Raw genomic sequence first — 19,327 nt, 5'->3', positions numbered from 1 at the left:
GAGAAACAGCAACCCGAGTGTTTACAGTAGCAAATTCATATTCACAGACAATTCTCACAGTTTTCAACTTTAATTTGATATTTTTGTTTTTCGACGGAATTTGTTTCCAACAGTCTTGAAATTGTGTCAGTCTAAAGGACTGCAAACTCTGGGACAATAATAAAAGAGGAACTTGAGTCCGTTTCGTGACCACTTTTTTTTCAGGAAACAAAACCGTTCAGCGGTGTATATATAGATATGTAACTGATTCGCATCTTAAGATTTTTACGCCAGCTTAATAGAGAAATCAGTGACATAACGAATAGATAAACAGTGATGCTACGCTTTGAATTGTGTTATGGTGTAGACCATTTTGAACTGTGTTATGGTGTAGACCAAACGTCACGCTAAACTCCAATATGTTCCAAGTCAAATGATAGCGTAAATAAAAATCGAAACTTAACTTTGGAGAGCGGGTTTGGGCAGGCAAATTGCCATTTGCCTATATGCTCATTGCCGTTTGCTATTCGCTAAATACGAATTCACACACGCCATTTGCTAAACGCAGTCTGGGATTTGCTAATTGATACTTGCCCTTTGCTCATTTGCTGCTTGCAAGTTGATTGTTGCCATTTGGTCATTTGCCAGTTGCTATTTGTACGCTAAGTGATGACATTTCTAGAGATTTTATTAAAATCCATAGATCTTCTCGATAAAGTCGAGTTATTAATTATTATGAAACGAACCTCTATGGCATAGCGCTTGTTTCTTTATAGAAGTGTGTTAGATCTTTGAGCTAAGACTAAGCTACTTGAGGAATGATTACATGCCGCATAAGATACATGAGCCTAAGAACTTTGCCCTCTGTTTTTACAATTTTTTTTCTATAATATTTTATGATTATATTCATGATGCTATAGGAGATTCAGACATGTCGAAGTGTGATGATATCGCCATTATTGGAGCGGGGATTACCGGAAGTTATTCTGCTTGGCGACTTCGTAAGAAGAATCTAAAAATATCCCTGTATGAGTACTCGAATCGCATCGGCGGACGTTGTTTCACGGTACAACTTCCGGGCATACCGGATGTGAATGTTGAAATGGGAGCAATGAGATTTAAACCAGAAGGTAAGTTGACTTTAACAAGGATCAATGGACAATTATCATTTTGTAGTGTTTTCAAATTTCTTTCAGCCTGACTGGTTATTAAGTGTTAATAAAGAATGAATTAGGGAGAAAGTTTCTAAAAAAACTGTTAGCTTCCTGCTCAGTCCTCTATGTTGGTATATGTAACATTGTAACAAATGTAATTATATTAAATAATATTATTTAAACCAATAAAGAATGTGACTAAAAACCTGCAGCGCCATTGATGAATTACAGACTCCGTTAAATACCGGATTCAATCTATTTGAATGATGAGTACTTTTAATGTATATATTTTGTAACCATGGTAACCCTAACCATAACCTTAGTCGGTATACCATACATATTGTTCACTAAATGTGTGCGGACATACAATAATATTCGTACTTTTGCCGTGCGCTCCGACTGATAATCACTTCCGGACATGCGCAGATTTCGAAGACCGCTCCTGGTCTGTAGTGAATACCATCAGTTAATAAAACTTGATTCATAAAGTTCATGGAAAATAAACACATAAACATATTATTTAGAAATTAAAGGTTTCTGTTGCGTAAATGCATATCGATTAATTGTTCAGCTTCTTCAGGGTAAATAAGTAGGCCCTACTTCCGGTTTTCTGTCGCCTAGTAATGATATATTGCCCGTAAATAATGTATGTCCACGTGATATTGGAGCCACATGAAGCTTAAATAAAGATATTAATTCTGTACTGAGGCAGCAAAACCATTTTAAAAATGAATATAAGATAAATAAATAAAATGATATAAGATAATAGGGTTATTATAACAGTAGCTTGATTTGGGATGCAGTATTCGGCTCGAGTGGATTTTGCCAGATCGGATCTCACGAGGCGCGCAAGCAAAATCCACGAGAGCCGAATACAATGTCCCAGATCTAGCTACTGTTATAATGACCCTTTTATAATATACCTTTACCATTTTGATTCTTGTTTTGTTCTTGAACGAAATCTTCAATGTTTATCGATATTAAATGGAACTTAGTGAAATTTTTATGTGCGCTATTTATAGAAATGTATCGGGTCATGCATATGAATGAAAATAGTCCGGCAGCATACAATACGGAAGGTAGAATACGGAATTTAAAAGGTACAATACGGAATTTTTGTCTGTCTGTTCATATTTTATTGTGAAATACAAGCCGATTTTTTACAGAATTTATATAGGTATATAATAAATATGATTATAGACTTCCTGTGAAAGTTTAGTTCACGTTGTCTGTGATAATAATCCATTTAGTGACTTTCTGCTTATTATTCAGCTGTAGCACTATCCTAACAGCGTTTTGATAATCAAAATACTAAGTGATCTTTCAACTGTTCATTTTTTAAGGATCTTGTGTTCAGTGTAATATAAATGTATGTCAAACGTAAATTATTTGATAGCTTAAACACACAAAAAGGCTAATGATTCGAATGTTAACCAAATATTCCCTGTATTTAAGTGAATGTTCGCCTGCTAGTCCGACTAAATACCCGGCATCGATCACCCTCTGTTTTAGCAGTGCCACCTATGGAGATAACTATGCTAATAAGGATATCTTCAGTGGTTTTTAGTGTCCTATTCGAAAGAAAAAGAACTGATTATGATACATCTACTGAGGCGGTACAGCGACAGAAGTCGAAGACTGAACAAAAGATTGAGGACACCTCCACTCCACTTTAACATTCAAAAATATATTTAATTTATTCTTTTCGTTTTAGAACATGAATTAGTGAACCAGGTCGTCGACAAATTAGGGCTAGAAGTTGTAGACTTTGAGCTTGGGGAAGGACCGAGTGAAGATTCGTTATACTATCTAAGAGGAAAGCACATGCAATACAATGAGCTGGCGACGCATTCGCCTTACAATCTTCCGCCAGAATACCGAGTTCCTATCAGTACACTTAATTGGTATGTCCATTATGTTAGTAAGGCTACAATTTGATATACAAGTTCGAGTATGTATTATTCTAGTAATCGTGTGAGATGTCACAAAAATAGAAATTGCATTTTTCGCACAATCTATCCGTACACGTGCAAAATATACCCATAGCGAGCGAGTTAAATAATGTATTGCTATGCATGTAGATGTTTTGGACGAAAGCATATAAGTGCGTGTATCTCTATAATCTATTACCAGAATAACACCCTCATAATATCTGTATACAACCGTCAAGTTTTTATCTCTCAAATATTACAATATTGTTATCTAAATCGTTACAGGAAGGTGTCCAATGACTTCACCGTTTCGTCTAAAAATGGAGACGTCATTAAATCACTTGATGGCGTGGACTTGTATAAACAAAGGTAATTTCTTACGGCAAGTATTTAGAAAAGGAATATTTTTTTCTGTATTCATACGAAGTGAACGACAGAATAGGATCAAATATGCGCTATTATTTCGCATGAACACCGAACAAAATCAATTCTTATATTAACATTTTATTTCTTTTCCATTTGTAAGCAAGATTTAGTTATAAGTTGCAAAAAGTTTTTTCTATTTCACATTAAAATCAGCTTTCCGATCATTCTGTTCACCAGGAAAAAAAAAAAAAAAAAAAAAAAAAAAAACAAATGCGACGTCGTCCAAGGAACGTTCTCCCTGACTATACGCAGATATCGTCAAAACAGGGGTCGGTTATCACTAAGCAGCGTTGACGTAACTTTCGCGCCTTTCCTTTTGCTTTTCATACGAAATGAACGTCATAAAAGGAAAGAAATAGATTGTGAATTGAAGACCTGACTTTATATGCTTATTTATAGGTTGTGAATCTTAGAATTTGAGCATTTGCTTTCATTTTGAAAACATAAATTTGGAACTATTTCGTTTAAATTTGATCTATGATATATATGCACAGCTATAATTAGTAGCTGGTCTGTACCGTGTATGAAGACAATGCGGTGATTTAAAGTTATATATTTTGTACATCCATTCTATTAGCCGAGACTGGTATTATGCAAAGTATCTGGACAAAGAAACTGAAAGTTTTGTCAAAGACAGTGATAGTTGGGTCTCAGGACATGGCCCAGATGTTGCAGCGGTCGAAAGTATTCCTGTTAGTGATCCAAGCTTGTCTTCCCCGGGCCCAGAACCCGTGAAAACAATCAAAGAAGGGTTCCAGGCTATTCCTACAGGACTTGTTGAACAATTTCTCGAGGCTAGTAAAAAGTAAAAATCTTTTGTTCGATTTTTTTATTTACTTGTTGAGAGCTTTCAAATTGTAAGATTTTGAAATAGAGGTATATCCTATGTGATCGTTGATTCTGTTGGGCTACTGTATATGTATTTAGCGCAACATTGTTAAAGTTATCTCAGTGAAAAGTTATTAATGCAGGTGCTTATGTGTTATCAACGGCTATAACAGAGTATTATCCGGAAACATTTAATAATATTACAGACATGAATTGCAAACTCATATAAAGTAGGCCTAATGTGGATTTGACAGCGAATCGACACAAAAAGGTCACAAATCACTGTAAAACTCGTATTAAAATTTGATAAACTTTGTATTTGAAAACTAAATATTGGAACAGTTGAGTTTTTGCCAGGTAACATTATAAGGATCTTACATACCTGCCTGTGTAAGACGGGGTTTTCCCTACCCGAGGGACAGTGTGGAATGGAAAACCGAGCGTTAGCGAGGTTTTTTATCCATGCTGTCCCGAGGGTTGGGAAAACAGCTGTCTTACACAAGCAGACATGTTAGATCATTTTTCTTGCCTATCACTTTCAAAATAGATCGTGGAGACAAAAAGACTTGAGTATTTCCTGACATTATTTATAAAGTTTATGACGTCACAATGGTGCCAGTACTATGTGACGTGACCTTAGTGCACGCTATTTTAGACAAGGTTTTTTCCTAGGGAAAGACAGGAATATTTATCCCGGGCGCGTGCTCGGACAAATGTATACTTTCCCCGCTGGGTAGGCAAGAAAAACCAAGTTTAGAGGAATCCACAAAGATATTCGCGTAATGTTTCTGTTGCACTATGCATATTTGAGCCGTGCGATAAGAAAACCAACATAGTGGGTTTGCGACCAGCATGGATCCAGACCAGCCTGCGCATCCGCGCAGTCTGGTCAGGATCCGTGCTGTTCGCTTTTAAAGCCTATTGGAATTGAAGAATCTGTTAGCGAACAGCATGGATCCTGACCAGACTGCGCGGATGCGCAGGCTGGTCTGGATCCATGCTGGTCGCAAAGCCACTATGTTGGTTTTCTCATGGCACGGCTCATTTCATCTTTCAGGCACAATTTTTACTATAATCACCATCTTAGAAGCTTAAAGCGGCATAAAAATAGGAATTATGTACTGACGTTCAAGCCAACGACGACAACAGATGGAATAACAACTGACATCAAGGTAACTAGAAGGCATTATGGTTGCCATGGCAATAATTTATCCTCCCTGTTGTATTTACAATACTAACGTTTCTAAAGCAGTCATAATCACATATTCAAATTTTGAAAACTGTACATGAAGACGCAAATTCAAAAGAAAACGATATGCAAATTATAGATAACTTTTGTTATTTGTTGAAATACATTTTTTTTTTGTATATATCATCTGGTATTTTAAATGAGCACTCCTAAATGTGACTGAATACAGTATTAAGCACGTTCAAAAGCCAACATGAATTCATGATTACAGCAATTGGATGGATTACGGCGTCTGATAGGAGAAGACATTTTGAGAATCATCAAAACAGACTAAAATTGTGCGAAAAGCAATTGCGTTTCTACAAGTGACATATGCAACACAAAGAAGTCATATATTCTATATAATTAGATATAAGAAGGGCACGTACCCATTTTACTTAATAATAAAACAAGAGGGCCATGAAGGCCCTGTATCGCTCACCTGACCTGTTGACCTAAAGATCATCAAGATCAATATTCTGACCAAGTTTCATTAAGATATGGTCATAAATGTGGCCTCAAAAGTGTTGAATAGCTTTTCTTTTGATTTGACCCGGTGACCTAGTTTTTGACCCGACATGACCCAGATTCGAACTTGACCTAAAGATCATCAAGATTAACATTCTGACTAAGTTTCATGAAGATACAGTCATAAATGTGGCCTCTAGAATGTTAACAAGCTTTTCCTTTGACTTGACCTCGTGACCTAGTTTTTGACCCCAAATGACCCAGTATCAAACTCGTTTAAGATTTTATTGAGGGTAACATTCTGACCAAGTTTCATTAAGACTGGGCTAAAAATGTGACCTCTAGAGTGTTTACAAGCTTTTCCTTTGATCTGACCTGGTGACCTAATTTTTGACCCCAGATGACCTTATATCAAACACTTCTAAGATTTTATTGAGGGTAACATTCTGACCAAGTTTCATTAAGATTGGGCCAAAATGTGACCTCTAGAGTGTTAACAAGCTTTTCCTTTGATCTGACCTGGTGACCTAGTTTTTCACCCCAGATGACCCAATATCGAACTCGTCCAAGATTTTATTGAGGGTAACATTCTGACCAAGTTTCATAAAGATTGGGTCAAATTGTGACCTCTAGAGTGTTAACAGTCAAATTGTTGACGACGGACGACTGACGACGGACGACGACGGACGACGGACACAGGGCGATCACTAAAGCTCACCTTTGAGCACTTCGTGCTCAGGTGAGCTAAAAACAACTAAAGATAAGAATTCTTAGGTGCAAAAGGTTTATCCATTTTCCACATTGGATTCATCAAATGCTATCTTCAGTTTCGATCGACCGTCGTCATAGTTTATAGTGCCATCATTTCGTCAGTTTTCCTCCGTTTTCTACATAAAATGTGTAAGAATGTCATAGTTGCGTTTGTTGGAAAGCAAAACCGGTAACTTATTGTTCATTCTAACGCGGTCTGGTGTGTTTTCCTATTAAACGAAGAAGACTTTAATGTTGTTCATTGTTTGTACATTACAGTTATTACGTCATAGTGCCTTCAAAGCGGCGCGCTGGAGAAGAAACCCCATCCCCCCCCTCCCCCCCCCCCCCCCCGCCACCAAAAAAAAAAAATAAAAATAAAAACGACAAACATTTGGTGGATGTCGTCAACTCACAAGGATATAATATACATTATAATTCTAGTTGTGTTAGAATCGAAATAATATATCTCAGTCAGTGATTTTATCTCTTGAATAAAATCATTGTTTGTTTTTCAGATGCGTATTAATATATTATTCCAGCCGGTATTACGATAGGAGTTATGTTTAACAACAACGAAAAAGACCAAAGCTTTCGAATCCCATGGAGGTTTTTTAACCTTGCTTTCTGTGCGAGTAATTGCAAATGCATTAAGTAAGCTGAGAACCAGCTTTTGCAATATATAAACCTAAAGAGACTCTTCTGAACTAAAGTTGTCTCTTTTTATAGTAATTGGTCGATGGTATATGCAGATAACAAATCTTTCAGTTTCAGTTATGTTGAACATAAGCATGATATATGGACCGCTGGCTAGTTTTACGAAACGTTAACAGTGTAACTCTACTACACTGACCAGATTAGCAATTACACCGAAACTATATAATATTTTTCAGACAAATGGAGTCGTTACAACTTGCGCTAAGAAGGTGATACTTGCATTTCCCAGACTGGCATTAGAACATCTGGACTGGGAGGGATTCCGACAGAAGACGGTTGAAGATTACCTGAAATATGCAGTGAAGGTATTTTACAGGTTCTAGTAGTTATATGCATCAAAATAGCTTTTTAGTTAGTCTAACCTAAATTCGATTCAGTATTTATTTCGATTGAGAGTATTTGTATTTATTATATACCTATATAAATTCTGTAAAAAATCGGCTTGTATTTTACAATTAAATATTAACAGGCAGAAAAAAATCCGAATTGTACCTTTTAAATTCCGTATTGTACCTTTTGTATTGTTTGCTGCCGGACTATTTTCATTAATATGCATGTACTGAAACTGTTCTAATAGCGCACATAAAAAAAAACTTCACTAAGTTCCATCAGTTTCATATCGATAAACATTGAAGATTTTGTTCAATAACAAAACAACAAACAAAAAGTCAGAGGTATATAATAAAAGGGTCATTATAACAGTAGTTAGATCTGAGATTTTGTTTTGCTTGCGCGCCTCGTGAGATCCGATCTGGCAAAAATCCACTCGAGCCAAATACAGAATCCAGGATCGAGCTACTGTTATAATAACCCTAGTATACGAGATGAACGCCTAATGCATATATTCTGCAAATACAGAAGTAGGTTTCAGCAGACTTTGCATGTTTTTTTTGTTTGTGATATGAGAAGCGTGAGCACAGACACGTGATTCTCGTGCTCTGATTCATTTTGTTCAAATAAACAGAAATATCATAATTTATAGAATGATGTACCTGTGCATTTCCTGCTTCATTTTTTAGGTCACCAGAGCACAAGTGCTCAAGGTGAGCTATTGTGACCGGTCATTGTCCGTCGGCGTGCGTCGTGCGTCGTCCGTCAACATTTGCCTTGTGAACACTCTAGAGGCCTCATTTGTGACCCAATCTTTATGAAACTTAGTCAGAATATTAGTGATAATCTCTAGGTCAAGTTCGAAACTGGGTCATGTGGGGTCATAAACTAGGTCAGTAGGTCAGATCAAAGGAAAAGCTTGTGAACATTCTAGATACTACATTTGTGACCCAATCTTTATGAAACTTATCCAAAATGTAGTCCTGATGATCTCTAGGTCAAGTTTGAAACTGGGTCATGTGGGATTAAAAACTAGGTCAGTAGCTCAGATCAGTGGAAAAGCTTGTGAACACTCTAGAGACCACATTTGTGACCCACTCGTTATGAAACTTGGTCAAAATGTAAGTCTTGATGATCTCTAGGTCATGTTTGAAACTGGGATATGTGGGATCAAAAACTAAGTCAATAGGTCAGATCAAAGGAAAAGCTTGTGAACACTCTAGAGACCTCATTTGTGTCCCAATCTTTATGAAACTTAATCAGAATGTAAGTATTGATGATCTCTAGGTCAAGTTTGAATCTGGGTCATGTGGGTCAAAAACTAGGTCAGTAGGTCAGATCAAAAGAAAAGCGTGTGAACACTCTAGAGACCACATTTTTGACCAAATCTTTTAGAAACTTGGTCAGAATGTTTGTCTTGATGATCTCTAGGTCAGTTTCCAATCTGGGTCATGTTGGATTAAAAACTCGGTCACCTGGTCAAATCAAAGGAAAAGCTTGCAAACACTCTAGAGGCCACATTTGTGACCCAATTTTTATGAAACTTAGTCAGAAATTTTGGCGTGATTATTTCTAGGTCAAGTTTTAATCTGGTTCATGTGGGGTCTAAAACTAGGTCACTAGGTCAGATCAAACGAAAATATTTTCAGGACTCTAGAGACCACAATTTAAGTTTGAAACTCATGAGAATTAGTCATAATGTTTGTTTTGATAATCTATAGGTCAAGTTCGAATCATGTGAGGTCAAAAGCTAGGTCACCGGTCAAATCAAAGGAGAAGCTTGTGAACACTCTAGAGGCCACAGTTGTAACCAAATCTTTATGAAATTAAGTCAGAATGTTTGTCTTCATGATCTTTAGGTCAAGTTCAACTCTCGGTCATGTGGGGTCAAAAACTAGGTCAGTAAGCCAGATCAACTCTGGTGAGCGTTATACAGGGCCATTATGGCCCTCTTGTTGGCCATTATGGCCCTCTTGTTGTATGTTTCTGGGATGGGAGTGGTGTCCTCGTTATCTTGGATTATTTTCCAACAAATTTTATGTAACCAAACACAAACAGAATTGAAAAAATCTTCTGTAACTAGATTGTAACATGCGACGGCCCTCATTGCAGTCGTGTCTTTCATATAACAAATTTCAGGGTCAAAATTTAGATGTATGGTTAAGACCTTTATTCATTATTTATTAAATGCACGGAGTAAACCAGAATAGCCGAAAGTAGGTCATTTTGCGAAACGTCTTGTCGATTTTCGATTAAACGCGTTTCGCAACATGACCTACTTTTGGCTATTCTGGTTTACTCCGCCCATTTACGCCTAAAAAGGAAGCCCAGGTTAGTATCCTGGTGTAATTCGAACGTGTTAGAATGGAAATAGAATTTAGTGTTGCTTGCTTTGTTGGCAAACAAAACACGTTCTTTTTTCGTTAAGATGCGTCGTAATTAATCACTCAGGCCTTCATTATTACGCATCTGAACTCAAAACCGTGGTTTACAACGCATCTGAACTCAAAACCGTGTTTTATTTGCCGACAATGCGCGCAAAACTAAAATCTATTTCCCAAACAAAATTGAATTTAAAAATAACATTGCTTTTTGCATACCGGTACTCAGAAACCGTAAAAAATATAAATGCTGGCAATTTCATGGAAGGTTACTTTGAAATTCCATGATTCAGTAACAGCAAAGTTATGAAACAGGCAGAAATGTATTATAATGTGGCAAAATGTTGTTTTTTTTCCTCACAGGATGCACCCGCCAGCAAAATCTTTTTTGGTTACGACAAACCTTGGTGGCGGGATCTGCCCTTGGCCTCTAAATTCGCTGTATCGACGACCCCATTAAAACAGTCTATGGACTTCGGTGTGTCGAAAAAAATTCCAAAGGGGTTTTGCTTGTGGGTTATACAGATCATGGAGGTATCTATATTTAGTAGACATTTCTCAAATCTTAAGGAATATTTTAATAATTATTTCTGTTTTACCTTCACGCATGAAGAATCGAAAAGTAAATGAGCATGTGTCCGTTTTTCGTAAAGGCTCGTTATGCCTTTGTTTAAAATGTAGCCTTTAACATTTGTCAAAGGTTTGAATATTGTTGAATATACAAGCAGTTTTAGTGAATCTATTGTTTTTATTGCCTTCCTTTATGGCTCAAACTAAAACAGTTCAATTTGCAATATTAAAAGTGGCACATTTCTAACTCGTAGTTATGCATAACATCTATTTTGAAAGCTGTTTCATCTGTTTTTAAAATAAAAATTTAAAGTATTATGGACCTTTCATTTTATATCTTACTTTGCGCAATCTTCGCGTATTTATTTTTAGCTCACCAGAGCACAAAGTGCTCAAGGTGAGCTATTGTGAATGGTCATTGTCCGGCGTCCGTCGACGTCCGTCGTCCGTCGTGCGTCGTCCGTCAACATTTGCCTTTTGAACACTCTAGAGACCACATTTTTGATCCAATCTTTATGAAACTTAGTCAGAATGTTTGTCTTGATGATCTCTAGGTCAAGTTTGAAACTGGGTCATGTAGGGTCAAAAACTAGGTCAGTAGGTCAAATCATAGGAAAAGCTTGTGAACACTCTAGAGACCGCATTTTTAACCCAATCTTTATGAAACATAGTCAGAATGTTAGTATTGATGATTTCTAGGTCAGGTTCAAAACTGGGTTATGTGGAGTTAAAAACTAGGTCAGTAGGTTAGATCAAAGGAAAAGCTTGTGAACACTCTAGAGACCACATTTTTTGACCCAATCTTTATGAAACTTATTTAGAATGTTTGTCTTGATAATCTCTAGGTCAGTTCTGAAACTGGGTTATGTGGGGTCAAAAACTAGGTCAGTAGGTCAGATCAATGGAAAAGCCTGTGAACACTCTAGAGACCACATTTTTGACATGAAACATGGTCAGAATGTTAGTCTTGATGATCTCTAGGTCAAGTTCGAAACTGGGTCATGTGGGATCAAAAACTAGGTCACCTGGTCAAATGAAAGGAAATGCTTGTGATCACTTTAGAGACCACATTTTTGATCCAATCTTTATGAAACATGGTCAGAATATTTGTCCTGATGATCTCTAGGTCAACATTGAAACTGGGTTATGTGGGGTCAAAAACTAGGTCAGTAGGTCAGATCAATGGAAAAGTTTGTGAACACTCTAGAGACCACATTTTTTATCCAATCTTTATGAAACTTGGTCAGAATGTTAGTCTTGATGATCTCTAGGTCAAGTTCGAAATTGGGTCTTGTGGAATCAAAAACTAGGTCACCTGGTCAAATCAAAGGAAAAGCTTGTGATCACTTTAGAGGCCACATTTGTGACCCAATCGTTATTAAAGTGGGTCTGAATGTGTGTCTTCATCATTTCTAGGTCAAGTATGAATCTGGGTCATGTGGGGTCAAAAAGTAGGTCACTAGGCCAGATCAAAGGAATTTATTTTCAACACTCTAGAGACCACAATTTAAGTTTGAAACTCATGGGAATTAGTCAGAATGTTTGTTTTGATAATCTATAGCTCAAGTTTGAATCTGGGTCATATGGGGTCAAAAACTAGGTCACCGGTCAAATCAAAGGAAATGCTTGTGAACACTTTAGAGGCCACAGTTGTAACCAAATTTTTACAAAATTTAGTCAGAATGTTTGTCTTGATGATCTTTAGGTCAAGTTCAACTCTTGGTCATGCGGGGTCAAAAACTAGGTCAGTAGGCCAGATCAACTCTAGTGAGCGATGTATAGGGCCGTCATGGCCCTCTTGTTTTAGGAATAAGTGTTGTTCTGTAAATGTAAGGAAATGCAATCCTGTAAGTTTGTAATTGAGTTGTCTCCCTTGAAGACATGTGTATATTCGCGGTAACAAAATATTGCGGTGTTAAGATTTCGCGCTGTCAATGTTGACCGCGAATATAGCAAAAATTAAACCTCCGCGGATATAACCCACTATACAGTATCAGAAACTTTTTCTTGCAATAACAGCTTTAGTAATGGTTAACGTATCTTTTTATTTTAAAATGATGATGCAGTTAAGGTAGTTCTGCATGTTTAGATCAAAATTGTTTCTACAATGCAGAATTTTATTTAAAATTGATTTTTCAAGACTCCAGAATATACTAAGACAAGCCGGGAAATAAAAAAAAGTAGGGTCGTATGTATATTGTTAAATTGAACCGAATAATTTGGACCTCACACATGTTTTCATAACGGGAGTCTATTGGAAAATCTCATTTTGATGATATTTTCGCGAATAGAAATTTTTCTATAATTTAGGTTTTAATGAAACCTCTAATTCCTATAAACTAACATATGGTCAGACAATAATATGGTGAAATAAAATGTATAGGTCCGTGTACTTTGTTTTAAGATATTTTCCCAGGATTAAAACAATTCACACATTTCAAGCTGATTTTGAAACATTATTTTGAATAATTTTAAGTGTCAACTTATTAAATATTATATTTTACCATTCAATACATAAAATGATATATGTGTTCTTATTCTGAGTCCAGGCTTTATTCTTCGTTTTTCCGGATAAATGACATAACGCCATTACTTACGGTTTATCAAACGTGCAAAACTACCTTAAACATGAAGTAAATTTATATATCTATAGACACCAGAGTATGGCGGGAAGCACTGAGATCTGGTGAAACTGTACAAGGAGTCGGTGACAACTCTATTGCTATGTCAAGTGACGGCGTGTATCTGGCACGGAAATATTATGCGGAAGTTTTCAACGTTTCCCTGGCCGACGTACCAGAGCCAGATTCTGCTGTACGTCGTTTCTACTTAACGTTAAACTTAATTGATTTATTTTAGTTCGTTCGATTGTGATGAAAGTTTGGAGTTTATTCGAAACACTCATGAGTTCACTTCCTGGAAAAATAAGTACTTGTGTTATATGAGACGGCATGGATGTGACCATAGTGAGGCTCGACAGCACGACGCCTTGGTTAAACGGTCGATATCTCAGACTAGACCACGGCTACACCCTAATTCTAGTTTTTAGAAGTCAGGATCCATGCTTTTCGCTAACGGTTTCTCAAATTGCAATAGGCTTTGAAAGCGAAAAGCATTGATCCTCACAAGACTGCGCGGATGCACAGGCTGGTCTGGATACATGCTGGTCGCAAAGCCACTACGTTGGTTTTTCTCATGGCGCGGCTCATTTTTTTTATAAAGCTTGCCATGTTAATAAAGCTTCACTGGTTTAAATGACTCAGGATTCTGACAAGTATTTGCAGAGAACAGGTTAGAACTGGTGCAAAATCCAGAAACTGGTTAGGTTAACTGCCTACAGTTACTTAACTGAAATACAGTCAAAACTAGCACTAAAATACAAAACAAACAACCTATCTTTCTTGGAAACTGTCAACGAATGTGTCGTGTTAAAAAACGCGACCACGTCTTGTTATGAACAGGCAAACATTGAGTGATACTGTAGCCTCAAGACCACATCGCTCCGTCCAAGATTTTTCTCTCATACTTATTATACATGTAGCAGTTTAATATAAGACTTCTATGAGTTAAATGATACTTTAGCCATATATGATACTTAAGCCAATATAAGACTTTTATGAGGTATATGATACTTTAGTCATGTATGATACTTTAGCCAATATAAGACTTCTATGAGATATATGATACTTTAGCCAATATAAGACTTCTATGAGGTATATGATACTTTAGTCATATATGATACTCAAGTTAGCCAATATAAGACTTCTATGAGGTATATGACACTTTAGCCATATATGATACTTTAGCCAATTTAAGACTTCTTTGAGGTATATTGACAAATAAAAAGTAAAATAAAATAACTAGCTCGCAGTGAAATCTAATCTTGTTTTTTCCAAACGCATCATAAACGCATCACAACATCTTGTCACTTGGGGATAATATTTGTTCTTTTCCACGTTTATGATAACCTCACTTTTGTCTTTACAGCGTTTATGATAACTTCGCCTTTGTCAATCAAGTAACCATTCAGTACAAATTGAGGATTACTACATTTACAGGCTTTGATGTTTCAAATAATTGCCTACTGCATCCTGACTTATGGTAAATAGTTGAGCCGCACCACGGGAAAACCAACGTAGTGCATTTGCGACCAGCATGGATCCAGACCAGCCTGCGCATCTGCGCAGTCTGGTCAGGATCCATGCTGTTCGCTACCGGTTTCTCTAATTGCAATAGGCTTTGAAAGCGAACAGCATGGATGCGCAGGCTGGTCTGGATCCATGCTGGTCGTAAATGCACTATGTTGGTTTTCATATGGCGCGGCTCAGTACCTTCTGTAAGCATTTTATTCTTTCGTTTTCTTTTCGTCTTAACGTTATTCATATCTTCTATTTATTCAGGTAATGTCCATCTGGGATCAGTATCCAATCGGTGCTGCGTGGTACGCATGGGCACCAGGTTACAAGTGGGATAAAGTCCAAGCTCGCATGCTGAAGCCGTCCACGGAAGATGAGGTATACATTGCGTCAAATGTGTTCTCAAGTGCTTCTTATTGGATACAGGGAGGAATGGAAAAAGTGGAGGAAGTTCTAAAGTATTTTGAATAAATACTTCCAACATTCAATAGTCACTGAAAACTTATTGTTTTTTCTAAAAATGATAATACACTTGTAGTAAAAATATATATAGTTGTTTCGTAGAAGTTGATTTTAAATAACCATTTCTTTGATTCTAATAATTTGTAGTGTTGTTTTGAATGAAACACAATAAAAGTATAATTTGCAGATCAAAGAAATGAGATTTAACAAATTGCTACGAGTTTCTCTACTTAATTAAGATATTCCAAACTTTTAAAAAAGTTTTTAAACTAGACACTGTTTTTGTAAGTATGCAGAACTTGAATATTTTGGCCTGTTTATTTTCTTGTATTGACAGTTTAAGAATACATGTATTTCTATTCTTTTTCATTATTCATTTCGTGTAGAAACTGAACAGAATATAATTTGATTGGTCCTAGACTGTCAAGTAGTTTTACCATAGTAAAAAAAAAAACAACGAGAAAATCTATTACAAACAAAACATTCAAAATATGTATTTAGAAGTTGTAACAGTTCTTATACTTGCTGAGCAAAATATTGCATTTTCGAATTACTAGTAAATTAAATTTTCGCGTAATATTAGATAAAATGTTGTTTTAATGATCATTAACTCAATTAAAATAAATTGAATTCAGCTGTGTTTGTTGTTGTGATTTTAGATTTCATTTTATGCATAAAAATGTTTTGTTTTAGTATGGAACCATCTTGTGTGAAACGTAAGTTAATTAACAGTAATGACACTCTGGCTCATCTTCAATTTTATGATATACGTGTATCCAGTGCAATACTGCCTTTCGTTTTGATAAACTGTTGTTTATTACTTCACTCCTCCTAGGGTCAGTAAATCAAATACGAACGTCCATCCTCACTGTGAAAGTAAAGTCTATTGTGTATTTAGTAACCTTGGCGGTAGCAAGTCCAACACTACTCGCGTACACTACGTGTGTGTTGAATGATAGAAAATACTATTATATTCGTAATATATCATGGTGTGTGGTGGTACGGATTTTTCTAATTAGAAAGCTACTAATCCCACTCAGACAAAAGTTAAAGAAGTTCTTATCAAACAGCTTTCTTACTAGTAATTAATTTCATGTCTTTAATTTTGTACGCCATCTCCCCTGTACTTTGACTTAATGTTGCAAGTTTTTTTTCACCTCACAATCCCCTCGTACATTGACACGGTGTTATAATATTTTCTTGGCATTCGGGTTCATGTGTTACAAATGAACATTCAATGTTGCCATGATTATAGAATATCGCTAACTAAGCTCATGCTAAGGGGCGTGAGGGGGGAGGGGGTTGAACATTCATGACATCTCAAGAGCAGAGGTAATCAAAGTTATTCTGCTATTAATTTGCTACGCTGTGTTCTTTGCCCCCAAAGGTTCTTCTTTTAGATTAAATTAACCCTTACCCTGCTAAATTTCTATAATGAACTTGTCCATCTTTCAATTTGGACAGTACCATTTAGTATTTGAAGGGGTGTTTACCGAAAATTTACTGACTGAATAGCGAACAGTGCAGACCATGATCAGATTGCACGGATGTGCAGGCTGATCTTGGTCTGCACTGGTCGCAAAGGCAGAATCAATCGTGTCCAGCATGGTAAGGGTTAACTGTTACAAAAGCTGTCTTTTAGTGCTTTATGTCGGCTGTAAAACGTCCATCCGAATGTGGACACAGTATTGTTATATTTTCTGGATAATTGAATACATTCATTTTCACGTATAACAATATAATTTCGCTTAATAAGAAGATGATAGTGGAGTTATGGGGTGTTGAACATTACATTACCTCTCTTGAACAGCCAATATCAAAGGCAATCAAACCATCTCTGCCATCATTATTACTAAGTTGCGTTCTATGCTTCCAAAGGAACTTCTTACAGATTTTATCAACTATCGCAACAACAGTCTTAAAGTGCCGTTTGGCGACTGTAGAAGGTCCCTCCGAACTTTGACATCTTTATTTCGAAAATCAAATGCCGTTCTTACCACGCAATGCTCGAATCAGGGTGAGAGGAGATGAAAAAGGAAATGTATCATCACCTAGAGTGTAAGTCTTACAAGTGACTAAGATGTATACATTTGTTTAACCGAATGAACATTAATGTCTTTATATTCTTTTCGTTAATGTGCATGCACATCTCTTCTCGGTACTTGTACTTCCCTTTCAAATATTCACTTAATTTGCAATTGGTTAATTATGATGCCGTCTGACAACCGAGCAAAGGAACTGGACAGTATGCGTCAGTGTAAAATCAGACGTCTCCTAGATAAAAGCCTATAAAGTGCCATAAGTTGTCAAAAATTATTAAGAATACAGTTTTCTATGTATATTTGTGTTTAAGTTGTCGATATATATCACACACAAAAAAAGTTCATATTCTTTCAATAACAATAAATTTTAATTGTATCAAAGATGTATACCAAAGGTATTACCAAGTATTGAAATAATATATAAATGCAACGAAACAAATATACTTTTCAGAGGTGACGTTAGGTATATTTTACAGTAAAAGTGTGTGATTAAGATATTTTTTTTTATTTTGTTGTGTTTAACGTCGCACCGACAATATTAATGGTCACATGGCAACTTTCGAGCTTTGATGGTGGAGGAAGACCCCAGGTGTCCCTCCGTGCATTATTTCATCACGGGCGGGCACCTGGGTAGAATCCGAGCTACATTGATGAGGGGAAAGTGATTTGTACTCAGCGTCCTTAACCATTCGGCCATGGAGGCCCCCGTGATTAGGATAAAGACCAAAAGTGATACAATATGGCAAACATAAGCCCAGCAAGGAAAAGTGGTCAAAAATTATGTCGCGACAGTTGTTTTTGGAGGAATTTTTTTGGCGCGCTAGCATTCATTATACTGAAGTCGAAAACCTTGAAAATTGATTTCATCAAACTGAAACACATGTATTTTTTCATGACTTTGGGTTACTGGTGAAATTTAGGTGAAAATAACACTGTAACTAAGTTTAATTGTGTAGAAAGATTTTCTTATAGAACTTTTTACACCAAATAGGAAGTCACTACTCGGAACAGATTATTTTTTTTATATGTAACGTCTCAATACTTTTGGTAAGAAGAAATGATATACTAAATGACCATAATTATATAGTTTTCATATCATTGAAATGCTCAAAAGTACTGAAAATTGGGTCTTAAGTTTTCGTTGTTTATTTGAAACAACAAGAGCTGTCACTAATGGTGACACATGCCCACGCAGCGCCTTGACCTTTGACCTGGTGACCCCAAAATCAATAGGGGTCGTGTACTCAATAAGTACTATTAGCATGTGAAGTTTGAAGGTCCTGGGTGCAGTGGTTCGTGGGTAAAGTGCCTTCGTGCAAAACGTTAACGTTGAAAGTTAACGTTGTGACGAACTAACGGACGGACAGTTGAAAACTAATATGCCTCCCTTCGGGGGCATAAAAAGGAACTGCATTGGTATGGTGTTACGAGTTTATGTGGAAATCGTTCCTGAATATATTTCTACATCTTATTGTTACAGTTAGGCTGCAGCGTATTTATGAACATATTTAGCTATGGAGGCCATTTTGTGCAGAAAGGCGGAACGTGTCAGCGATAAGCATAACTAGGCTTGGTACTGATCACTCCTGTAAAGTCGGTCAATCTTATATAAGTCGTTCATTACTAGTAGAGGTAAAAAATATTCTACACCCTGTAAAAGCCGTACAAGATTTAACTATTCTAGCTCTGGTGGCCATTTTGTTCCGGGCCAAATACTATCCCCAGTTAAGGATGCAAAATACCTTGGTGTCGACATCAGCAATGACCTCAACACCTCAACTCGAACACACATATCATAAACAGAACATTAGGTTTCCTTAAACGCAACATCAAAACAAAACACGAAAAGGTCAAGGCACTTTCATATAAAGCACTGGTAAGACCACAATTAGATTACGCATCATCTGTATGTCAACCCCCCCCCC

The 19,327-nt window shown here is 36.6% G+C and overlaps 1 protein-coding gene across 1 annotated transcript; it reads left to right on the top strand.

Moving 5' to 3' along the window:
- Positions 1–910: 910 nt before the first annotated feature.
- LOC123527946 (L-amino-acid oxidase-like) lies at positions 911–15,879 on the top strand. The gene is made up of 10 exons (XM_053524304.1): positions 911–1,109; positions 2,848–3,037; positions 3,350–3,433; positions 4,068–4,295; positions 5,376–5,540; positions 7,283–7,286; positions 7,658–7,786; positions 10,556–10,670; positions 13,416–13,576; positions 15,163–15,879. The coding sequence occupies exons 1-10, from the start codon at positions 911–913 to the stop codon at positions 15,367–15,369; spliced, it is 1,482 nt and encodes a 493-aa protein (XP_053380279.1). The 3' UTR covers positions 15,370–15,879.
- Positions 15,880–19,327: the final 3,448 nt, after the last annotated feature.

The sequence above is a fragment of the Mercenaria mercenaria genome, chromosome 15 (genome assembly GCF_021730395.1).
Source record: "Mercenaria mercenaria strain notata chromosome 15, MADL_Memer_1, whole genome shotgun sequence".
Classification (NCBI taxonomy): Eukaryota; Metazoa; Mollusca; class Bivalvia; order Venerida; family Veneridae; genus Mercenaria; species Mercenaria mercenaria.
Note: the sequence above shows the minus strand (reverse complement) of the source record. Positions and strands in the feature narration are given on the sequence as shown.